The following is a 19,504-nucleotide window of genomic DNA, read 5'->3' as shown; positions in this document are numbered from 1 at the left end:
CGAAACAAACGCATTAGCTAGCTTCAGCATTCTAAGCTTGCTCAAAGTCTCATCCAATGGTGCTGTGCGAATCGCCTCTTCCAGAGACTCAAACCAGAATGCCGCTGCAGCAGTGACAGGCGCAATGCATGCAAGAGGCTGTAATATAAAACCTTGTTGAACAAACATTTTCTTAAGGTAACCCTCTAATTTTTTTATCCATTGGATCTGAGAAAGCACAACTATCCTCCACCGGGATAGTGGTACGTTTGGCTAAAGTAGAAACTGCTCCCTCCACCTTAGGGACCGTCTGCCATAAGTCTCGTGTGGCGGCGTTTATAGGGAACATTTTTCTAAATATCGGAGGAGGGGAAAAAGGCACACCAGGTCTATCCCACTCCTTGCTAATAATCTCTGTAAGCCTTTTCGGTATAGGAAAAACGTCAGTACACACCGGTACCGCATAGTATTTATCCAGCCTACATAATTTCTCTGGGATTGCAACCGTGTCACAATCATTCAGAGCCGCCAACACCTCCCCTAGCAACACGCAGAGGTTCTCAAGCTTAAATTTAACATTTGAAATTTCTGAATCCGGTCTCCCCGAATCAGAACCGTCACCCACAGAATGAAGCTCTCCGTCCTGTTCTGCAAATTGTGACGCAGTATCAGACATGGCTCTCGTGTCATCGGCGCGCTCTGTCCTTAACCCAGAGCTATCGCGCTTGCCTCTTAACTCGGGCAGATTGGATAATACTTCCTTCATAACATTAGCCATATCATGTAAAGTGATTTGTAAGGGCCTTGATGTACTTGGCGCCACAATCTCACGCACCTCCTGAGCGGGAGGCGAATGTACTGACACGTGAGGAGAGTTAGACGGCATAACTTCCCCCTCGTTGTCTGGTGATAATTTCTTTATCGGTAAAGATTGACTTTTATTTAAAGTAATATCAATACAATTGGTACACATATTTCTATTGGGCTCCACATCGGCTTTTAAACATAATGAACAAGCAGATTCCTCTGTATCAGACATGTTTAAACAGACTAGCAATGAAGCTAGCAAGCTTGGAAATTACTTTCAATAAATTTACAAGCAATATAAAAAACGCTGCAGCGCTTTTCAAAAACACAGTTGAATAACAATGAACTAATTCAGTTATAGCCAACAATTTTTAACAGTAAATGTATTAATTAGCAGAGGATTGCACCCATTAGCAAAAGGATGATTAACCCCTCAATACCCAAAAAACGGATAACAAAATTAAGATTTAACGCTTTATCACAGTCAAACACACTGTCACAGGTCTGCTGTGACTGATTACCTCCCTCAAAAACGAATTTTGAAGACCCCTGAGCTCTCTAGAGACGTCCTGGATCAAGGAGGAAGAAGCAGGAAGACTGTGCTAGAATTTTAACTGCGCAACAAGGCGCTAAAAACAGGCCCCTCCCACTCATATTACAACAGTGGGAGACCTGATATAACTGTTTCTATGCAGAAAAATACGTTAGCCATGTGGAAAAAAATCATGCCCAAAAAGATTTATCACCAAAGTACCTCACAAAACGAATAACATGCCAGTAAACGTTTAAAAAAAAAAAAAAAAAACTTTTTCAATGTCATGCAGTCATCACTAAGCCTGCTACCAGTCGCTTCTACTGCAGATAAGGCTTAAGCATTATTTCAGTATTAACAGTATTTTCTCAGTCAAATTCTAGTCCCTAGAAAATAACTCAACTGCGTATACATTTATCAGCCTGATACCAGTCGCTACTACTGCATTTAAGGCTATACTTACATCATATGGGTAACAGCAGTGTTTTCTTAGTCAATTCCATTCCCAGAAAATATTGTACTGCACATACCTCATTTGCGGGGGACCCCGCATGCTATTCCCATTTTCTGAAGTTACCCCACTCCTCAGAATGTCGAGAACAGCCAGTGGATCTTAGTTACGTCTGCTAAGATCATAGAAAACGCAGGCAAATTCTTCTTCCAAATACTGCCTGAGATAGAAAAACAGCACACTCCGGTGCCATTTAAAATAAACTTTTGATTGAAGAATACTTAAGTAAAAAACTCCAACTCCTCTCGCGACCTCCTTTGTTGAGGGTTGCAAGAGAATGACTGGGTATGACATGTGAGGGGAGGAGCTATATAGCAGCTCTGCTTGGGTGATCCTCTTGCAACTTCCTGTTGGGAAGGAGAATATATCCCATAAGTAATGGATGACCCGTGGACTGAACACACTTAACAAGAGAAACTTTATTTTCCCTACTCTAAAATAAGGGAGCAGTGAAGATTTTTCCCCCCATCAAAAGCCCAGGAGGTTTTTCTAATAAAAAAAACTCAAATCACAATACAGAAAGAAACCGAAGGTTGTAATCCTGACCACAAGATATATCTGTTCAGGTGACGCAAAGAACAACATAGCTAATTATTTTCACAGCTCAGAAGAAAAGAAAGCATGCCTGCGCGCAGAAGGAAAGAAAGCATGCCTGCGCGCAGAAGGAAAGAAAGCAAGTGCTACTCACCATATCTGTAATTTGATCTTCTTTCCTTGTAACTCAACTGTTTTGATCTTGAAGTCTATACCTGTAACAGACAAATATTTCAGAACAAAGGACTTAGAAAAGAAATGTACATCTTCACATGCAACTCAGAACAATAAAGGTTGTTGTGTGTATGTAAATAATTGTTATATTCCAGAAGAAAGCATTATTTATTGTGACATTGCAGAGTAGCACACAATGTGAGGAAGGAGTGTCACAATAAAACCTTGTTTGCCAATATTAAAAGGGACATGAAACCCATATTTTTTTATTTCATGATTCAGAAAGACCATGCAATTTTAAACAACTTTCCAATTTACTTCAATTATCTAATTTGCAGTCTCTTGATATACTTTTATGCGAAGCATATCTAGATAGGCTGCTGATTGGTAGCTGCAGATAGATGTCTTGTGCATTCCTATTTCTTCCACAAAAATATATCTGAAGAATGAAGCAATTTTAAAAAAATAGAAGTAAATTAGAATGCTGTTTAAAAACTTAATTTATGCTTACCTGATAAATTTCTCTCTTGTGATGTATCGAGTCCACGGATTCATCCTTACTTGTGGGATATTCTCCTTCCCTACAGGAAGTGGCAAAGAGAGCACCCACAGCAGAGCTGTCTATATAGCTCCTCCCTTAGCTCCACCCCCAGTCATTCGACCGAAGGCTAGGAAGAAAAAGGAGAAACTATAGGGTGCAGTGGTGACTGAAGTTTTTTAAATAAAAATATACTGCCTGTCTTAAATAAACAGGGCGGGCCGTGGACTCTATACATCACAAGAGAAATAAATTTATCAGGTAAGCATAAATTATGTTTTCTCTTTTAAGATGTATTGAGTCCACGGATTCATCCATACTTGTGGGATACCAATACCAAAGCTTTAGGACACGGATGAAGGGAGGGGCTTGTAGAACCTCTCTCCCAAAAATAGCCTCAGAAGAAGCAAAAGTTTCAAATTTGGAAAATTTGGAAAAAGTATGAAGCGAAGACCAAGTCGCCGCCTTACAAATCTGTTCAACAGAAGCCTCATTTTTAAAAGCCCATGTGGAAGCCACTGCTCTAGTAGAATAAGCAGTCTCATAAGCCAAACGGATGATGCTTTTCAGCCAAAAGGAAAGAGAGGTAGCCGTAGCCTTTTGACCTCTCCGTTTACCAGAAAAAACAATGAAGATGTTTGACGGAAATCTTTAGTTTGTAAGTAGAACTTTGTTGCACAATCTTGATGTGGTTCGTGCTTTAGACGTTCCTTCTTTGATGAAGGATTAGGACACAGTGAAGGAACAACAATCTCCTGAATGATATTCCTATTAGAAACAACCTTAGGAAGAAACCCAGGTTTGGTACGCAAAACCACCTTATCTGCATGGAAAACAAGGTAAGGTGAATCACACTGTAAAGCAGATAACTCAAACTCTTCAAGCCAAAGACATAGCTACTAAAAAAAAAAAACTTTCCAAGATAGAAGCTTAATATCTATGGAATGCATAGGTTCAAACGGAACCCCTTGAAGAACTTTAAGAACTAAGTTTAGGCTCCATGGCGGAGCAACAGGTTTAAATACAGGCTTGATCCTAACCAAGGCCTGACTAAATGCTTAAACGTCTGGGACTAGAATGGGAATAGACAAAGCAGATATTTGTCCTTTTAAGGAACTAGCTGATAATCCCTTCTCCAATCCTTCTTGAAGAAAGGACAATATTCTAGGAATCCTAATCTTACTCCATGAGTAACCCTTGGATTCACACCAATAAAAATATTTGCGCCAAATCTTATGATAGATTTTCCTGGTGACAGGCTTTCTAGCTTGAATCAGGGTATCAGTGACCGACTCAGAGAAACCACGCTTTGATAGAATCAGGCGTTCAATCTCCAAGCAGTCAAGACGCAGAGAAATTAGATTTGGATGCGTGAATGGACCTTGGATTAGAAGGTCCTGCCTCATTGGCAGAGTCCACGGTGGAACCGATGACATGTCCACTAGGTCTGCATACCAAGTCAAGAATCACCAAAGCTCTCTCCTGCTTGATTCTAGCAACCAGACGTGAGAGGAGAGGAAACGTTGGAAATACATAGGCCAGATTGAAGGACCAGGGCACTGCTAGAGCATCTATCAGTACCGCCTGGGGTTCCCGGGACCTGGACCCGTAACAAGGAAGTTTGGCATTCTGACGGGACGCCATCAGATCCAATTCTGGTGTGCCCCATAGCTGAGTCAACTGGGCAAATACCTCCGGATGGAGCTCCCCCGGATGAAAAGTCTGACGACGTAGGAAATCCGCCTCCCAGTTCTCTACTCCTGGGATATGGATTGCTGAGAGATGGCAAGAGTGATCCTCCGCCCATCGTATTATTTTGGTTACCTCCATCATCGCTAGAGAACTCCTTGTTCCTCCTTGATGATTGATATAAGCTACAGTCGTGATGTTGTCCGACTGAAATCTGATGAATTTGGCCGCAGCAAGCTGAGGCCACGCCTGAAGCGCATTGAATATCGCTCAGTTTTAGAATTTTTATCGGGAGGAGAGTTTCCTCCTGAGACCATAAGCCCTGTGCTTTCAGGGAGTTCCAGACTGCACCCCAGCCTAGCAGGCTGGCATCTGTCGTTACTATGAGCCCCTCTGGCCTGCGGAAACACATTCCCTGAGACAGGTGGTCCTGAGACAACCACCAGATTAGAGAATCTCTGGTCCAGATGCAGTTGAGGAAATAAATCTGCATAATCCCTATTCTACTGTTTGAGCATGCATAGTTGCAGTGGTCTGAGGTGTAGGCAGGCAAAAGGAACTATATCCATTGCCGCTACCATGAGTCCGATTACCTCCATGCACTGAGCCACTGATGGCCGAGGAATGGAATGAAGAGTTCGGCAAGTGGTTAAGAGTTTGGATTTTCTGACCTCCGTCAGAAATATTTTCATTTCTACCGAGTCTATCAGAGTCCCTAGGAAGGAAACTCTTGTGAGAGAGAAGAGAGAACTCTTTTTTATGTTCACCTTCCACCCGTGAGATCTCAGAAAACCCAACACAATGTCCGTGTGAGACTTGTCTAGTTGGAAAGTCAACGCCTGAATTAAGATATCTAGATAAGGCGCCACTGCTATGCCCCGCGGCCTTAGCACCGCCAAAAAGGGACCCTAGCACTTTTGTGAAAATTCTGGGAGCCTGGTAATGCCTGTCCAGAAAGGCAAATCTGAAGAATTGATGATCTCTGTGAATAGGGATGTGTAGATACGCATCCTTTAAGTCCACGGTAGTCATATATTGACCCTCCTGGATCAACGGTAGAATAGTCCGAATAGTCTCCATCTTGAAAGATGGCACTCTGAGAAATTTGTTTAGAATTTTGAGATCCAAGATTGGTCTGAAAGTTCCCTCTTTTTTGGGAACTACAAACAGGTTTGAGTAAAACCCTAGCCCATGTTCCGCTTTGGGAACTGGGTGGATTACTCCCATGGTATGTAGGTCTTCTACACAGCGTAAGAACGCCTCTCTCTCTGTCTGGTTTGCAGACAATTGAGAAATGTGAAATCTCCCCCGTGGGGGAGAGTCTTTGAAGTCCAAAAGATATCCCTGGGACACAATTTCTAAGGCCCAGGAATCGTGAACATCTCTTGCCCAAGCCTGAGCAAAGAGAGAGTCTGCCCCTTACTAGAACCGGTCCCGGATCGGGGGCTACCCCTTCATGCTGTCTTAGAGGCAAGCTGCAGGCTTCTTGGCCTGTTTACCCTTGTTCCAAGCCTGGTTAGGTCTCCAGACTGACTTGGATTGGGCAAAATTCCCCTCTTGCTTTGCAGCAGGGGAAGATGAAGCTGGACCACCCTTGAAGTTCCGAAAGGAACGAAAATTATTTTGTTTGGTCCTCATCTTATTTGTTATATCCTGAGGGAGGGCATGGCCTTTCCCTCCAGTGATGTCAAATAATCTCTTTCAGTTCAGGTCCTAATAGGGTCTTTCCTTTGAAAGGGATGTTCAAAAGTTTAGATTTTGATGACACATCAGCAGACCAGGACATAAGCCATAACGCCCTGCATGCTAAAATGGCAAAACCTGAATTCTTTGCCGCTAATTTAGCAAGTTGGAAAGCGGTATCTGTAATGAAAGAATTAGCAAACTTAAGGGACTTAATTCTGTCCATAATATCCTCTAATGGAGTCTCCATCTGAAGAGCCTCTTCTAGAGCCTCGGACCATAAAGCAGCTGCAGTAGTTACAGGAACAATGCACGCAATAGGTTGGAGAAAACCTTGATGAACAAAAATTTTCTTCAGGAGACCCTCTAATTTTTTATCCATAGGATCTTTGAAAGCACAACTGTCTTCGATAGGTATAGTTGTACGCTTAGCCAGAGTAGAAATAGCTACCTCCACCTTAGGGACCGTCTGCCACGAGTCCCGCATGGTGTAAGATATGGGAAACATTTTCTTAAAAACAGGAGGGGGAGCGAACAGAATACCTGGTCTATCCCACTCCTTAATAACAATAGTCACAATCGTCTTAGGGACTGGAAAAACATCAGTGTAAACAGGAACCTCTAAGTATTTGTCCATTTTACACAATCTCTCTGGGACCACTATAGGGTCACAATCATCTAGAGTCGCTAATACCTCCCTGAGCAATAAGCGGAGGTGTTCAAGCTTAAAGTTAAATGCCGTCATATCAGAATCTGTCTGAGGGAGCGTCTTTCCTGAATCAGAAATTTCTCCCTCAGATAACAAATCCCTTACCCCTACTTCAGAACATTGTGAGGGTATATCGGATACGGCTACTAAAGCGTCGGACAGCTCAGCATTTGTTCTTAACCCAGAGCTGTCACGCTTTCCTTGTAAACCAGGCAGTTTGGATAAAACCTCTGTGAGGGTTATATTCATAACTGTGGCCCTGTCTTGTAAAGTAAATGAATTTGACGCACTAGAGGTACTAGGCGTCACTTGTGCGGGCGTTACTGGTTGTGACACTTGGGGAGAGCTAGATGTTAAACCCTCATTTCCTTATGTCTGAGAATCATCTATTGCAATATTTTTAAGTGCTAAAATATGCTCTTTATAATTTATAGACATATCAGTGCAAGTGGGACACATTCTAAGAGGGGGTTCCACAATGGCTTCTAAACACATTGAACAAGGATTTTCCTTGGTATCAGACATGTTAAACAGGTTAGTAATCTAACAAGCAAGCTTGGAAAACACTTTAATCAAAGCAAATAACACTTAGAAAAAAACGGTACTGTGCCTTTAAGAGAAAAAAAGCTGCACAAACTCTGCAAAACAGTGTAAAAAAGCAGTAAACTCAACCAAATTTTTACAGTAGAATCATAAAGCCTTAGTAACTTTGCACAGCTATGCAAATAAACTATTAACCCCTTAATGTAAAAACCGGATTGACAAAACGTCAAAAACCGATAAAAACGTTCAGCACCTTGCCACAAGCTCTGCTGTGGCACCTACCTGCCCTTTAGAAAAGATTTGTGGGGGAAAAACTTATTTACAGCCCTCAAACACAGTAGGAACCTCTGGAAAAGTAGCTGGATGTCTCTGAGGAAAACAGAATTTATGCTTACCTGATAAATTACTTTCTCCAACGGTGTGTCCGGTCCACGGCGTCATCCTTACTTGTGGGATATTCTCTTCCCCAACAGGAAATGGCAAAGAGCCCAGCAAAGCTGGTCACATGATCCCTCCTAGGCTCCGCCTACCCCAGTCATTCGACCGACGTAAAGGAGGAATATGCATAGGAGAAATCATATGATACCGTGGTGACTGTAGTTAGAGAAAATAAGTCATCAGACCTGATTAAAAAAACCAGGGCGGGCCGTGGACCGGACACACCGTTGGAGAAAGTAATTTATCAGGTAAGCATAAATTCTGTTTTCTCCAACATAGGTGTGTCCGGTCCACGGCGTCATCCTTACTTGTGGGAACCAATACCAAAGCTTTAGGACACGGATGATGGGAGGGAGCAAATCAGGTCACCTAGATGGAAGGCACCACGGCTTGCAAAACCTTTCTCCCAAAAATAGCCTCAGAAGAAGCAAAAGTATCAAATTTGTAAAATTTGGTAAAAGTGTGCAGTGAAGACCAAGTCGCTGCCTTACATATCTGATCAACAGAAGCCTCGTTCTTGAAGGCCCATGTGGAAGCCACAGCCCTAGTGGAGTGAGCTGTGATTCTTTCAGGAGGCTGCCGTCCGGCAGTCTCATAAGCCAATCGGATGATGCTTTTAAGCCAAAAAGAGAGAGAGGTAGAAGTTGCTTTTTGACCTCTCCTTTTTCCAGAATAAACAACAAACAAAGAAGATGTTTGTCTGAAATCCTTTGTAGCCTCTAAATAGAATTTTAGAGCACGAACTACATCCAAATTGTGTAACAAACGTTCCTTCTTTGAAACTGGATTCGGACACAAAGGCACAACTATCTCCTGGTTAATGTTTCTGTTAGAAACAACTTTCGGAAGAAAACCAGGTTTAGTACGCAAAACCACCTTATCTGCATGGAACACCAGATAAGGAGGAGAACACTGCAGAGCAGATAACTCTGAAACTCTTCTAGCAGAAGAAATTGCAACCAAAATCAAAACTTTCCAAGATAGTAACTTAATATCTACGGAATGTAAGGGTTCAAACGGAACCCCTTGAAGAACTGAAAGAACTAAATTGAGACTCCAAGGAGGAGTCAAAGGTTTGTAAACAGGCTTGATTCTAACCAGAGCCTGAACAAAAGCTTGAACATCTGGCACAGCCGCCAGCTTTTTGTGAAGTAAAACAGATAAAGCAGAAATCTGTCCCTTCAAAGAACTTGCAGATAATCCTTTCTCCAAACCCTCTTGTAGAAAGGATAGAATCTTAGGAATTTTTATCTTGTTCCATGGGAATCCTTTAGATTCACACCAACAGATATATTTTTTCCATATTTTATGGTAAATTCTCCTAGTTACAGGCTTTCTAGCCTGGACAAGAGTATCAATGACAGAATCTGAAAACCCACGCTTTGATAAAATCAAGCGTTCAATCTCCAAGCAGTCAGTTGGAGTGAAGCCAGATTCGGATGTTCGAATGGACCTTGAACAAGAAGGTCCTGTCTCAAAGGTAACTTCCATGGTGGAGCCGATGACATATTCACCAGGTCTGCATACCAAGTTCTGCGTGGCCACGCAGGAGCTATCAAGATCACCGAAGCCCTCTCCTGATTGATCCTGGCTACCAGCCTGGGAATGAGAGGAAACGGTGGGAATACATAAGCTAGGTTGAAGGTCCAAGGCGCTATCAGTGCATCTACTAGAGTCGCCTGGGATTCCCTGGATCTGGACCCGTAGCAAGGAACCTTGAAGTTCTGACGAGACGCCATCAGGTCCATGTCTGGAATGCCCCATAATTGAGTTATTTGGGCAAAGATTTCCGGATGGAGTTCCCACTCCCCCGGATGGAAAGTCTGACGACTCAGAAAATCCGCTTCCCAATTTTCCACTCCTGGGATGTGGATTGCAGACAAGTGGCAGGAGTGATTCTCCGCCCATTTAATTATTTTGGTCACTTCCTCCATTGCCAGGGAACTCCTTGTTCCCCCCTGATGGTTGATATATGCAACAGTCGTCATGTTGTCTGATTGAAACCTTATGAATTTGGCCTTTGCTAGTTGAGGCCAAGCTTTGAGAGCATTGAATATCGCTCGCAGTTCCAGAATGTTTATCGGGAGAAGAGATTCTTCCCGAGACCATAGACCCTGAGCTTTCAGGGGTTCCCAGACCGCGCCCCAGCCCACCAGACTGACGTCGGTCGTGACAATGACCCACTCTGGTCTGCGGAAGCTCATTCCCTGTGACAGGTTGTCCAGGTTCAGCCACCAACGGAGTGAATCTCTGGTTCTTTGATCTACTTGGATCGTCAGAGACAAGTCTGTATAATCCCCATTCCACTGTCTGAGCATGCACAGTTGTAATGGTCTTAGATGAATTCGTGCAAAAGGAACTATGTCCATTGCCGCAACCATCAAACCTATTACTTCCATGCACTGCGCTATGGAAGGAAGAAGAACAGAATGAAGTACTTGACAAGAGCTTAGAAGTTTTGATTTTCTGGCCTCTGTCAGAAAAATTCTCATTTCTAAGGAGTCTATTATTGTTCCCAAGAAGGGAACTCTTGTTGACGGGGACAGAGAACTTTTTTCTATGTTCACTTTCCACCCGTGAGATCTGAGAAAGGCTAGGACAATGTCCGTATGAGCCTTTGCTTTTGACAGAGACGACGCTTGAATCAGTATGTCGTCCAAGTAAGGTACTACTGCAATGCCCCTTGGTCTTAGCACCGCTAGAAGGGACCCTAGTACCTTTGTGAAAATCCTTGGAGCAGTGGCTAATCCGAATGGAAGTGCCACAAACTGGTAATGCTTGTCCAGAAAGGCGAACCTTAGGAACCGATGATGTTCCTTGTGGATAGGAATATGTAGATACGCATCCTTTAAATCCACCGTGGTCATGAATTGACCTTCCTGGATGGTAGGAAGAATTGTTCGAATGGTTTCCATTTTGAACGATGGAACCCTGAGAAATTTGTTTAGAATCTTGAGATCTAAAATTGGTCTGAATGTTCCTTCTTTTTTGGGAACTATGAACAGATTGGAGTAAAACCCCATCCCTTGTTCTCCTAATGGAAATGGATGAATCACTCCCATTCTTAACAGGTCTTCTACACAATGTAAGAATGCCTGTCTTTTTATTTGGTTTGAAGACAATTGAGACCTGTGGAACCTCCCCCTTGGGGGTAGTTCCTTGAATTCCAGGAGATAACCTTGAGAAACTATTTCTAGCGCCCAAGGATCCTGAACATCTCTTGCCCAAGCCTGAGCAAAGAGAGAGAGTCTGCCCCCCACCAGATCCGGTCCCGGATCGGGGGCCAACACTTCATGCTGTTTTAGTAGCAGTGGCAGGTTTCTTGGCCTGCTTACCCTTGTTCCAGCCTTGCATCGGTCTCCAGGCTGGTTTGGTTTGAGAACTATTACCCTCTTGCTTAGAGGGTGTAGAATTTGAGGCTGGTCCGTTTCTGCGAAAGGGACGAAAATTTGGCTTATTTTTAGCCTTAAAAGACCTATCCTGAGGAAGGGCGTGGCCCTTTCCCCCAGTGATGTCTGAAATAATCTCTTTCAAGTCAGGGCCAAACAGCGTTTTACCCTTGAAAGGGATGTTAAGCAATTTGTTCTTGGAGGACACATCCGCGGACCAAGACTTTAGCCAAAGCGCTCTGCGCGCCACAATAGCAAAACCTGAATTTTTCGCCGCTAATCTAGCTAATTGCAAAGTGGCGTCTAAGATAAAAGAGTTAGCCAATTTAAGTGCTTGAACTCTGTCCATAACCTCCTCATACGAAGATTCTTTATTGAGCGACTTTTCTAGTTCTTCGAACCAGAAACACGCTGCTGTAGTGACAGGAACAATGCATGATGCAACGGCAAAGAGAATGACTGGGGTAGGCGGAGCCTAGGAGGGATCATGTGACCAGCTTTGCTGGGCTCTTTGCCATTTCCTGTTGGGGAAGAGAATATCCCACAAGTAAGGATGACGCCGTGGACCGGACACACCTATGTTGGAGAAAAGAAACTGTGCAACTGAGGCGCGAAAAACAATTTATGCTTACCTGATAAATTCCTTTCTTCTGTAGTGTGATCAGTCCACGGGTCATCATTACTTCTGGGATATTAACTCCTCCCCAACAGGAAGTGCAAGAGGATTCACCCAGCAGAGCTGCATATAGCTCCTCCCCTCTACGTCACTCCCAGTCATTCGACCAAGGACCAACGAGAAAGGAAAAGCCAAGGGTGAAGTGGTGACTGGAGTATAAATTAAAAAATATTTACCTGCCTTAAAACAGGGCGGGCCGTGGACTGATCACACTACAGAAGAAAGGAATTTATCAGGTAAGCATAAATTATGTTTTCTTCTGTTAAGTGTGATCAGTCCACGGGTCATCATTACTTCTGGGATACCAATACCAAAGCAAAAGTACACGGATGACGGGAGGGATAGGCAGGCTCATTATACAGAAGGAACCACTGCCTGAAGAACCTTTCTCCCAAAAATAGCCTCCGATGAAGCAAAAGTGTCAAATTTGTAAAATTTTGAAAAAGTATGAAGCGAAGACCAAGTTGCAGCCTTGCAAATCTGTTCAACAGAGGCCTCATTCTTAAAGGCCCACGTAGAAGCCACAGCTCTAGTGGAATGAGCTGTAATCCTTTCAGGAGGCTGCTGTCCAGCAGTCTCATAAGCTAAACGAATTATGCTACGAAGCCAAAAAGAGAGAGAGGTAGCAGAAGCTTTTTGACCTCTCCTCTGCCCAGAGTAAACGACAAACAGAGAAGACGTTTGTCGAAATTCCTTAGTTGCCTGTAAGTAAAATTTTAGAGCACGGACTACATCCAGGTTGTGCAGTAGACGTTCCTTCTTCGAAGAAGGATTTGGGCATAAAGAAGGAACAACAATCTCTTGATTGATATTCCTGTTAGTAACTACCTTAGGTAAGAACCCAGGTTTAGTACGCAGAACTACCTTATCCGAATGAAAAATCAAATAAGGAGAATCACAATGTAAGGCTGATAACTCAGAGACTCTTCGAGCCGAGGAAAACAGAATTTATGTTTACCTGATAAATTACTTTCTCCAACGGTGTGTCCGGTCCACGGCGTCAACCTTACTTGTGGGATATTCTCTTCCCCAACAGGAAATGGCAAAGAGCCCAGCAAAGCTGGTCACATGATCCCTCCTAGGCTCCGCCTACCCCAGTCATTCGACCGACGTTAAGGAGGAATATTTGCATAGGAGAAACCATATGGTACCGTGGTGACTGTAGTTAAAGAAAATAAATTATCAGACCTGATTAAAAAAACCAGGGCGGGCCGTGGACCGGACACACCGTTGGAGAAAGTAATTTATCAGGTAAACATAAATTCTGTTTTCTCCAACATAGGTGTGTCCGGTCCACGGCGTCATCCTTACTTGTGGGAACCAATACCAAAGCTTTAGGACACGGATGAAGGGAGGGAGCAAATCAGGTCACCTAAATGGAAGGCACCACGGCTTGCAAAACCTTTCTCCCAAAAATAGCCTCAGAAGAAGCAAAAGTATCAAACTTGTAAAATTTGGTAAAAGTGTGCAGTGAAGACCAAGTCGCTGCCCTACATATCTGATCAACAGAAGCCTCGTTCTTGAAGGCCCATGTGGAAGCCACAGCCCTAGTGGAATGAGCTGTGATTCTTTCGGGAGGCTGCCGTCCGGCAGTCTCGTAAGCCAATCTGATGATGCTTTTAATCCAAAAAGAGAGAGAGGTAGAAGTTGCTTTTTGACCTCTCCTTTTACCGGAATAAACAACAAACAAGGAAGATGTTTGTCTAAAATCCTTTGTAGCATCTAAATAGAATTTTAGAGCGCGAACAACATCCAAATTGTGCAACAAACGTTCCTTCTTTGAAACTGGTTTCGGACATAGAGAAGGTACGATAATCTCCTGGTTAATGTTTTTGTTAGAAACAACTTTTGGAAGAAAACCAGGTTTAGTACGTAAAACCACCTTATCTGCATGGAACACCAGATAAGGAGGAGAACACTGCAGAGCAGATAATTCTGAAACTCTTCTAGCAGAAGAAATTGCAACTAAAAACAAAACTTTCCAAGATAATAACTTAATATCAACGGAATGCAAGGGTTCAAACGGAACCCCCTGAAGAACTGAAAGAACTAAATTGAGACTCCAAGGAGGAGTCAAAGGTTTGTAAACAGGCTTAATTCTAACCAGAGCCTGAACAAAGGCTTGAACATCTGGCACAGCGGCCAGCTTTTTGTGAAGTAACACAGACAAGGCAGAAATCTGTCCCTTCAGGGAACTTGCAGATAATCCTTTTTCCAATCCTTCTTGAAGGAAGGATAGAATCCTAGGAATCTTAACCTTGTCCCAAGGGAATCCTTTAGATTCACACCAACAGATATATTTTTTCCAAATTTTGTGGTAAATCTTTCTAGTTACAGGCTTTCTGGCCTGAACAAGAGTATCGATAACAGAATCTGAGAACCCTCGCTTCGATAAGATCAAGCGTTCAATCTCCAAGCAGTCAGCTGGAGTGAAACCAGATTCGGATGTTCGAACGGACCCTGAACAAGAAGGTCTCGTCTCAAAGGTAGCTTCCAAGGAGGAGCCGATGACATATTCACCAGATCTGCATACCAAGTCCTGCGTGGCCACGCAGGAGCTATCAAGATAACCGACGCCCTCTCCTGATTGATCCTGGCTACCAGCCTGGGGATGAGAGGAAACGGCGGGAACACATAAGCTAGTTTGAAGGTCCAAGGTGCTACTAGTGCATCCACTAGAGCCGCCTTGGGATCCCTGGATCTGGACCCGTAGCAAGGAACTTTGAAGTTCTGACGAGAGGCCATCAGATCCATGTCTGGAATGCCCCACAGCTGAGTGACTTGGGCAAAGGTTTCCGGATGGAGTTCCCACTCCCCCGGATGCAATGTCTGACGACTCAGAAAATCCGCTTCCCAATTTTCCACTCCTGGGATGTGGATAGCAGACAGGTGGCAGGAGTGAGACTCCGCCCATAGAATGATTTTGGTCACTTCTTCCATCGCCAGGGAACTCCTTGTTCCCCCCTGATGGTTGATGTACGCAACAGTTGTCATGTTGTCTGATTGAAACCGTATGAACTTGGCCCTCGCTAGCTGAGGCCAAGCCTTGAGAGCCTTGAATATCGCTCTCAGTTCCAGAATATTTATCGGTAGAAGAGATTCTTCCCGAGACCAAAGACCCTGAGCTTTCAGGGATCCCCAGACCGCGCCCCAGCCCATCAGACTGGCGTCGGTCGTGACAATGACCCACTCTGGTCTGCGGAATGTCATCCCTCGTGACAGGTTGTCCAGGGACAGCCACCAACGGAGTGAGTCTCTGGTCTTCTGATTTACTTGTATCTTCGGAGACAAGTCTGTATAGTCCCCATTCCACTGACTGAGCATGCACAGTTGTAATGGTCTTAGATGAATGCGTGCAAAAGGAACTATGTCCATTGCCGCTACCATCAACCCGATCACTTCCATGCACTGAGCTATGGAAGGAAGAGGAACGGAATGAAGTATCCGACAAGAGTCTAGAAGTTTTGTTTTTCTGGCCTCTGTCAGAAAAATCCTCAATTCTAAGGAGTCTATTAATGTTCCCAAGAAGGGAACCCTTGTTGACGGAGATAGAGAACTCTTTTCCACGTTCACTTTCCATCCGTGAGATCTGAGAAAGGCCAGGACGATGTCCGTGTGAGCCTTTGCTTGAGGAAGGGACGACGCTTGAATCAGAATGTCGTCCAAGTAAGGTACTACAGCAATGCCCCTTGGTCTTAGCACAGCTAGAAGGGACCCTAGTACCTTTGTGAAAATCCTTGGAGCAGTGGCTAATCCGAAAGGAAGCGCCACAAACTGGTAATGTTTGTCCAGGAATGCGAACCTCAGGAACCGATGATGTTCCTTGTGGATAGGAATATGTAGATACGCATCCTTTAAATCCACCGTGGTCATGAATTGACCTTCCTGGATGGAAGGAAGAATAGTTCGAATGGTTTCCATCTTGAACGATGGAACCTTGAGAAACTTGTTTAAGATCTTGAGATCTAAGATTGGTCTGAACGTTCCCTCTTTTTTGGGAACTATAAACAGATTGGAGTAGAACCCCATCCCTTGTTCTCTTAATGGAACGGTATGAATCACTCCCATTTTTAACAGGTCTTCTACACAATGTAAGAATGCCTGTCTTTTTATGTGGTCTGAAGACAACTGAGACCTGTGGAACCTCCCCCTTGGGGGAAGTCCCTTGAATTCCAGAAGATAACCTTGGGAGACTATTTCTAGCGCCCAAGGATCCAGAACATCTCTTGCCCAAGCCTGAGCGAAGAGAGAGAGTCTGCCCCCCACCAGATCCGGTCCCGGATCGGGGGCCAACATTTCATGCTGTCTTGGTAGCAGTGGCAGGTTTCTTGGCCTGCTTTCCCTTGTTCCAGCCTTGCATTGGTCTCCAAGCTGGCTTGGCTTGAGAAGTATTACCCTCTTGCTTAGAGGACGTAGCACCTTGGGCTGGTCCGTTTCTACGAAAGGGACGAAAATTAGGTTTATTTTTTGCCTTGAAAGGCCGATCCTGAGGAAGGGCGTGGCCCTTACCCCCAGTGATATCCGAGATAATCTCTTTCAAGTCAGGGCCAAACAGCGTTTTCCCCTTGAAAGGAATGTTAAGTAGCTTGTTCTTGGAAGACGCATCAGCCGACCAAGATTTCAACCAAAGCGCTCTGCGCGCCACAATAGCAAACCCAGAATTCTTAGCCGCTAACCTAGCCAATTGCAAAGTGGCGTCTAGGGTGAAAGAATTAGCCAATTTGAGAGCATTGATTCTGTCCATAATCTCCTCATAAGGAGGAGAATCACTGTCGACCGCCTTTATCAGCTCATCGAACCAGAAACATGCGGCTGTAACGACAGGGACAATGCATGAAATTGGTTGTAGAAGGTAACCCTGCTGAACAAACATCTTTTTAAGCAAACCTTCTAATTTTTTATCCATAGGATCTTTGAAAGCACAACTATCCTCTATGGGTATAGTGGTGCGTTTGTTTAAAGTGGAAACCGCTCCCTCGACCTTGGGGACTGTCTGCCATAAGTCCTTTCTGGGGTCGACCATAGGAAACAATTTTTTAAATATGGGGGGAGGGACGAAAGGAATACCGGGCCTTTCCCATTCTTTATTAACAATGTCCGCCACCCGCTTGGGTATAGGAAAAGCTTCTGGGAGCCCCGGCACCTCTAGGAACTTGTCCATTTTACATAGTTTCTCTGGGATGACCAACTTGTCACAATCATCCAGAGTGGATAATACCTCCTTAAGCAGAATGCGGAGATGTTCCAACTTAAATTTAAATGCAATCACATCAGGTTCAGCTTGTTGAGAAATGTTCCCTGAATCAGTAATTTCTCCCTCAGACAAAACCTCCCTGGCCCCATCAGACTGAGTTAGAGGCCCTTCAGAAATATTAATATCAGCGTCGTCATGCTCTTCAGTATCTAAAACAGAGCAGTCGCGCTTACGCTGATAAGTGTTCATTTTGGCTAAAATGTTTTTGACAGAATTATCCATTACAGCCGTTAATTGTTGCATAGTAAGGAGTATTGGCGCGCTAGATGTACTAGGGGCCTCCTGAGTGGGCAAGACTCGTGTAGACGAAGGAGGGAATGATGCAGTACCATGCTTACTCCCCTCACTTGAGGAATCATCTTGGGCATCATTGTCATTGTCACATAAATCACATTTATTTAAATGAATAGGAATTCTGGCTTCCCCACATTCAGAACACAGTCTATCTGGTAGTTCAGACATGTTAAACAGGCATAAACTTGATAACAAAGTACAAAAAACGTTTTAAAATAAAACCGTTACTGTCACTTTAAATTTTAAACTGAACACACTTTTTTACTGCAAATGCGAAAAAACATGAAGGAATTGTTCAAAATTCACCAAATTTTCACCACAGTGTCTTAAAGCCTTAAAAGTATTGCACACCAAATTTGGAAGCTTTAACCCTTAAAATAACGGAACCGGAGCCGTTTTGAACTTTAACCCCTTTACAGTCCCTGGTATCTGCTTTGCTGAGACCCAACCAAGCCCCAAGGGGAATACGATACCAAATGACGCCTTCAGAAAGTCTTTTCTAAGTATCAGAGCTCCTCTCACATGCGACTGCATGCCATGCCTCTCAAAAACAAGTGCGCAACACCGGCGCGAAAATGAGGCTCTGCCTATGCTTTGGGAAAGCCCCTAAAGAATAAGGTGTCTAAAACAGTGCCTGCCGATATTATTATATCAAAATACCCAGATAAAATGATTCCTCAAGGCTAAATATGTGTTAATAATCAATCGATTTAGCCCAAAAAAAGTCTACAGTCTTAATAAGCCCTTTTTGAAGCCCTTATTTACAATCGTAATAAACATGGCTCACCGGATCCCAGAGGGAAAATGACAGCTTCCAGCATTACATCGTCTTGTTAGAATGTGTCATACCTCAAGCAGCAAGAGACTGCTCACTGTTCCCCCAACTGAAGTTAATTGCTCTCAACAGTCCTGTGTGGAACAGCCATGGATTTTAGTGACGGTTGCTAAAATCATTTTCCTCATACAAACAGAAATCTTCATCTCTTTTCTGTTTCTGAGTAAATAGTACATACCAGCACTATTTCAAAATAACAAACTCTTGATTGAATAATAAAAACTACAGTTAAACACTAAAAAACTCTAAGCCATCTCCGTGGAGATGTTGCCTGTACAACGGCAAAGAGAATGACTGGGGTAGGCGGAGCCTAGGAGGGATCATGTGACCAGCTTTGCTGGGCTCTTTGCCATTTCCTGTTGGGGAAGAGAATATCCCACAAGTAAGGATGACGCCGTGGACCGGACACACCTATGTTGGAGAAATAGCCATTAAAAATAGAACTTTCCAAGATAACAACTTTATATCAATGGAATGAAGGGGTTCAAACGGAACGCCCTGTAAAACATTAAGAACAAGGTTTAAACTCCATGGTGGAGCAACCGTTTTAAACACAGGCTTAATCCTGGCCAAAGCCTGACAAAAAGCCTGGACGTCAGGAACTTCTGACAGACGTTTGTGTAACAGAATGGACAGAGCTGAGATCTGTCCCTTTAATGAACTAGCGGATAAACCCTTTTCTAAACCTTCTTGTAGAAAAGACAATATCCTAGGAATCCTAACCTTACTCCAAGAGTAACCTTTGGATTCACACCAATATAGGTATTTACGCCATATCTTATGGTAAATCTTTCTGGTAACAGGTTTCCTAGCCTGTATTAAGGTATCAATAACTGACTCAGAAAACCCACGTCTTGATAAAATCAAGCGTTCAATTTCCAAGCAGTCAGCTTCAGAGAAGTTAGACTTTGATGTTTGA

The 19,504-nt window shown here is 43.6% G+C and overlaps 1 protein-coding gene across 1 annotated transcript in view; it reads right to left on the bottom strand.

Moving 5' to 3' along the window:
• Positions 1 to 19,504, bottom strand: part of RAB10 (RAB10, member RAS oncogene family) — a gene marked incomplete in the record, with an annotated part of 271,938 nt that overhangs the window by 126,554 nt on the left and 125,880 nt on the right. The window contains 1 exon segment of the mRNA XM_053709475.1: positions 2,518 to 2,578. Within this exon segment, the coding sequence (XP_053565450.1) occupies positions 2,518 to 2,578 (61 nt within the window).

This window comes from Bombina bombina, chromosome 4 (genome assembly GCF_027579735.1).
Source record: "Bombina bombina isolate aBomBom1 chromosome 4, aBomBom1.pri, whole genome shotgun sequence".
NCBI lineage: Eukaryota > Metazoa > Chordata > Amphibia > Anura > Bombinatoridae > Bombina > Bombina bombina.
This window is presented reverse-complemented; position numbering and strand designations above follow the sequence as displayed.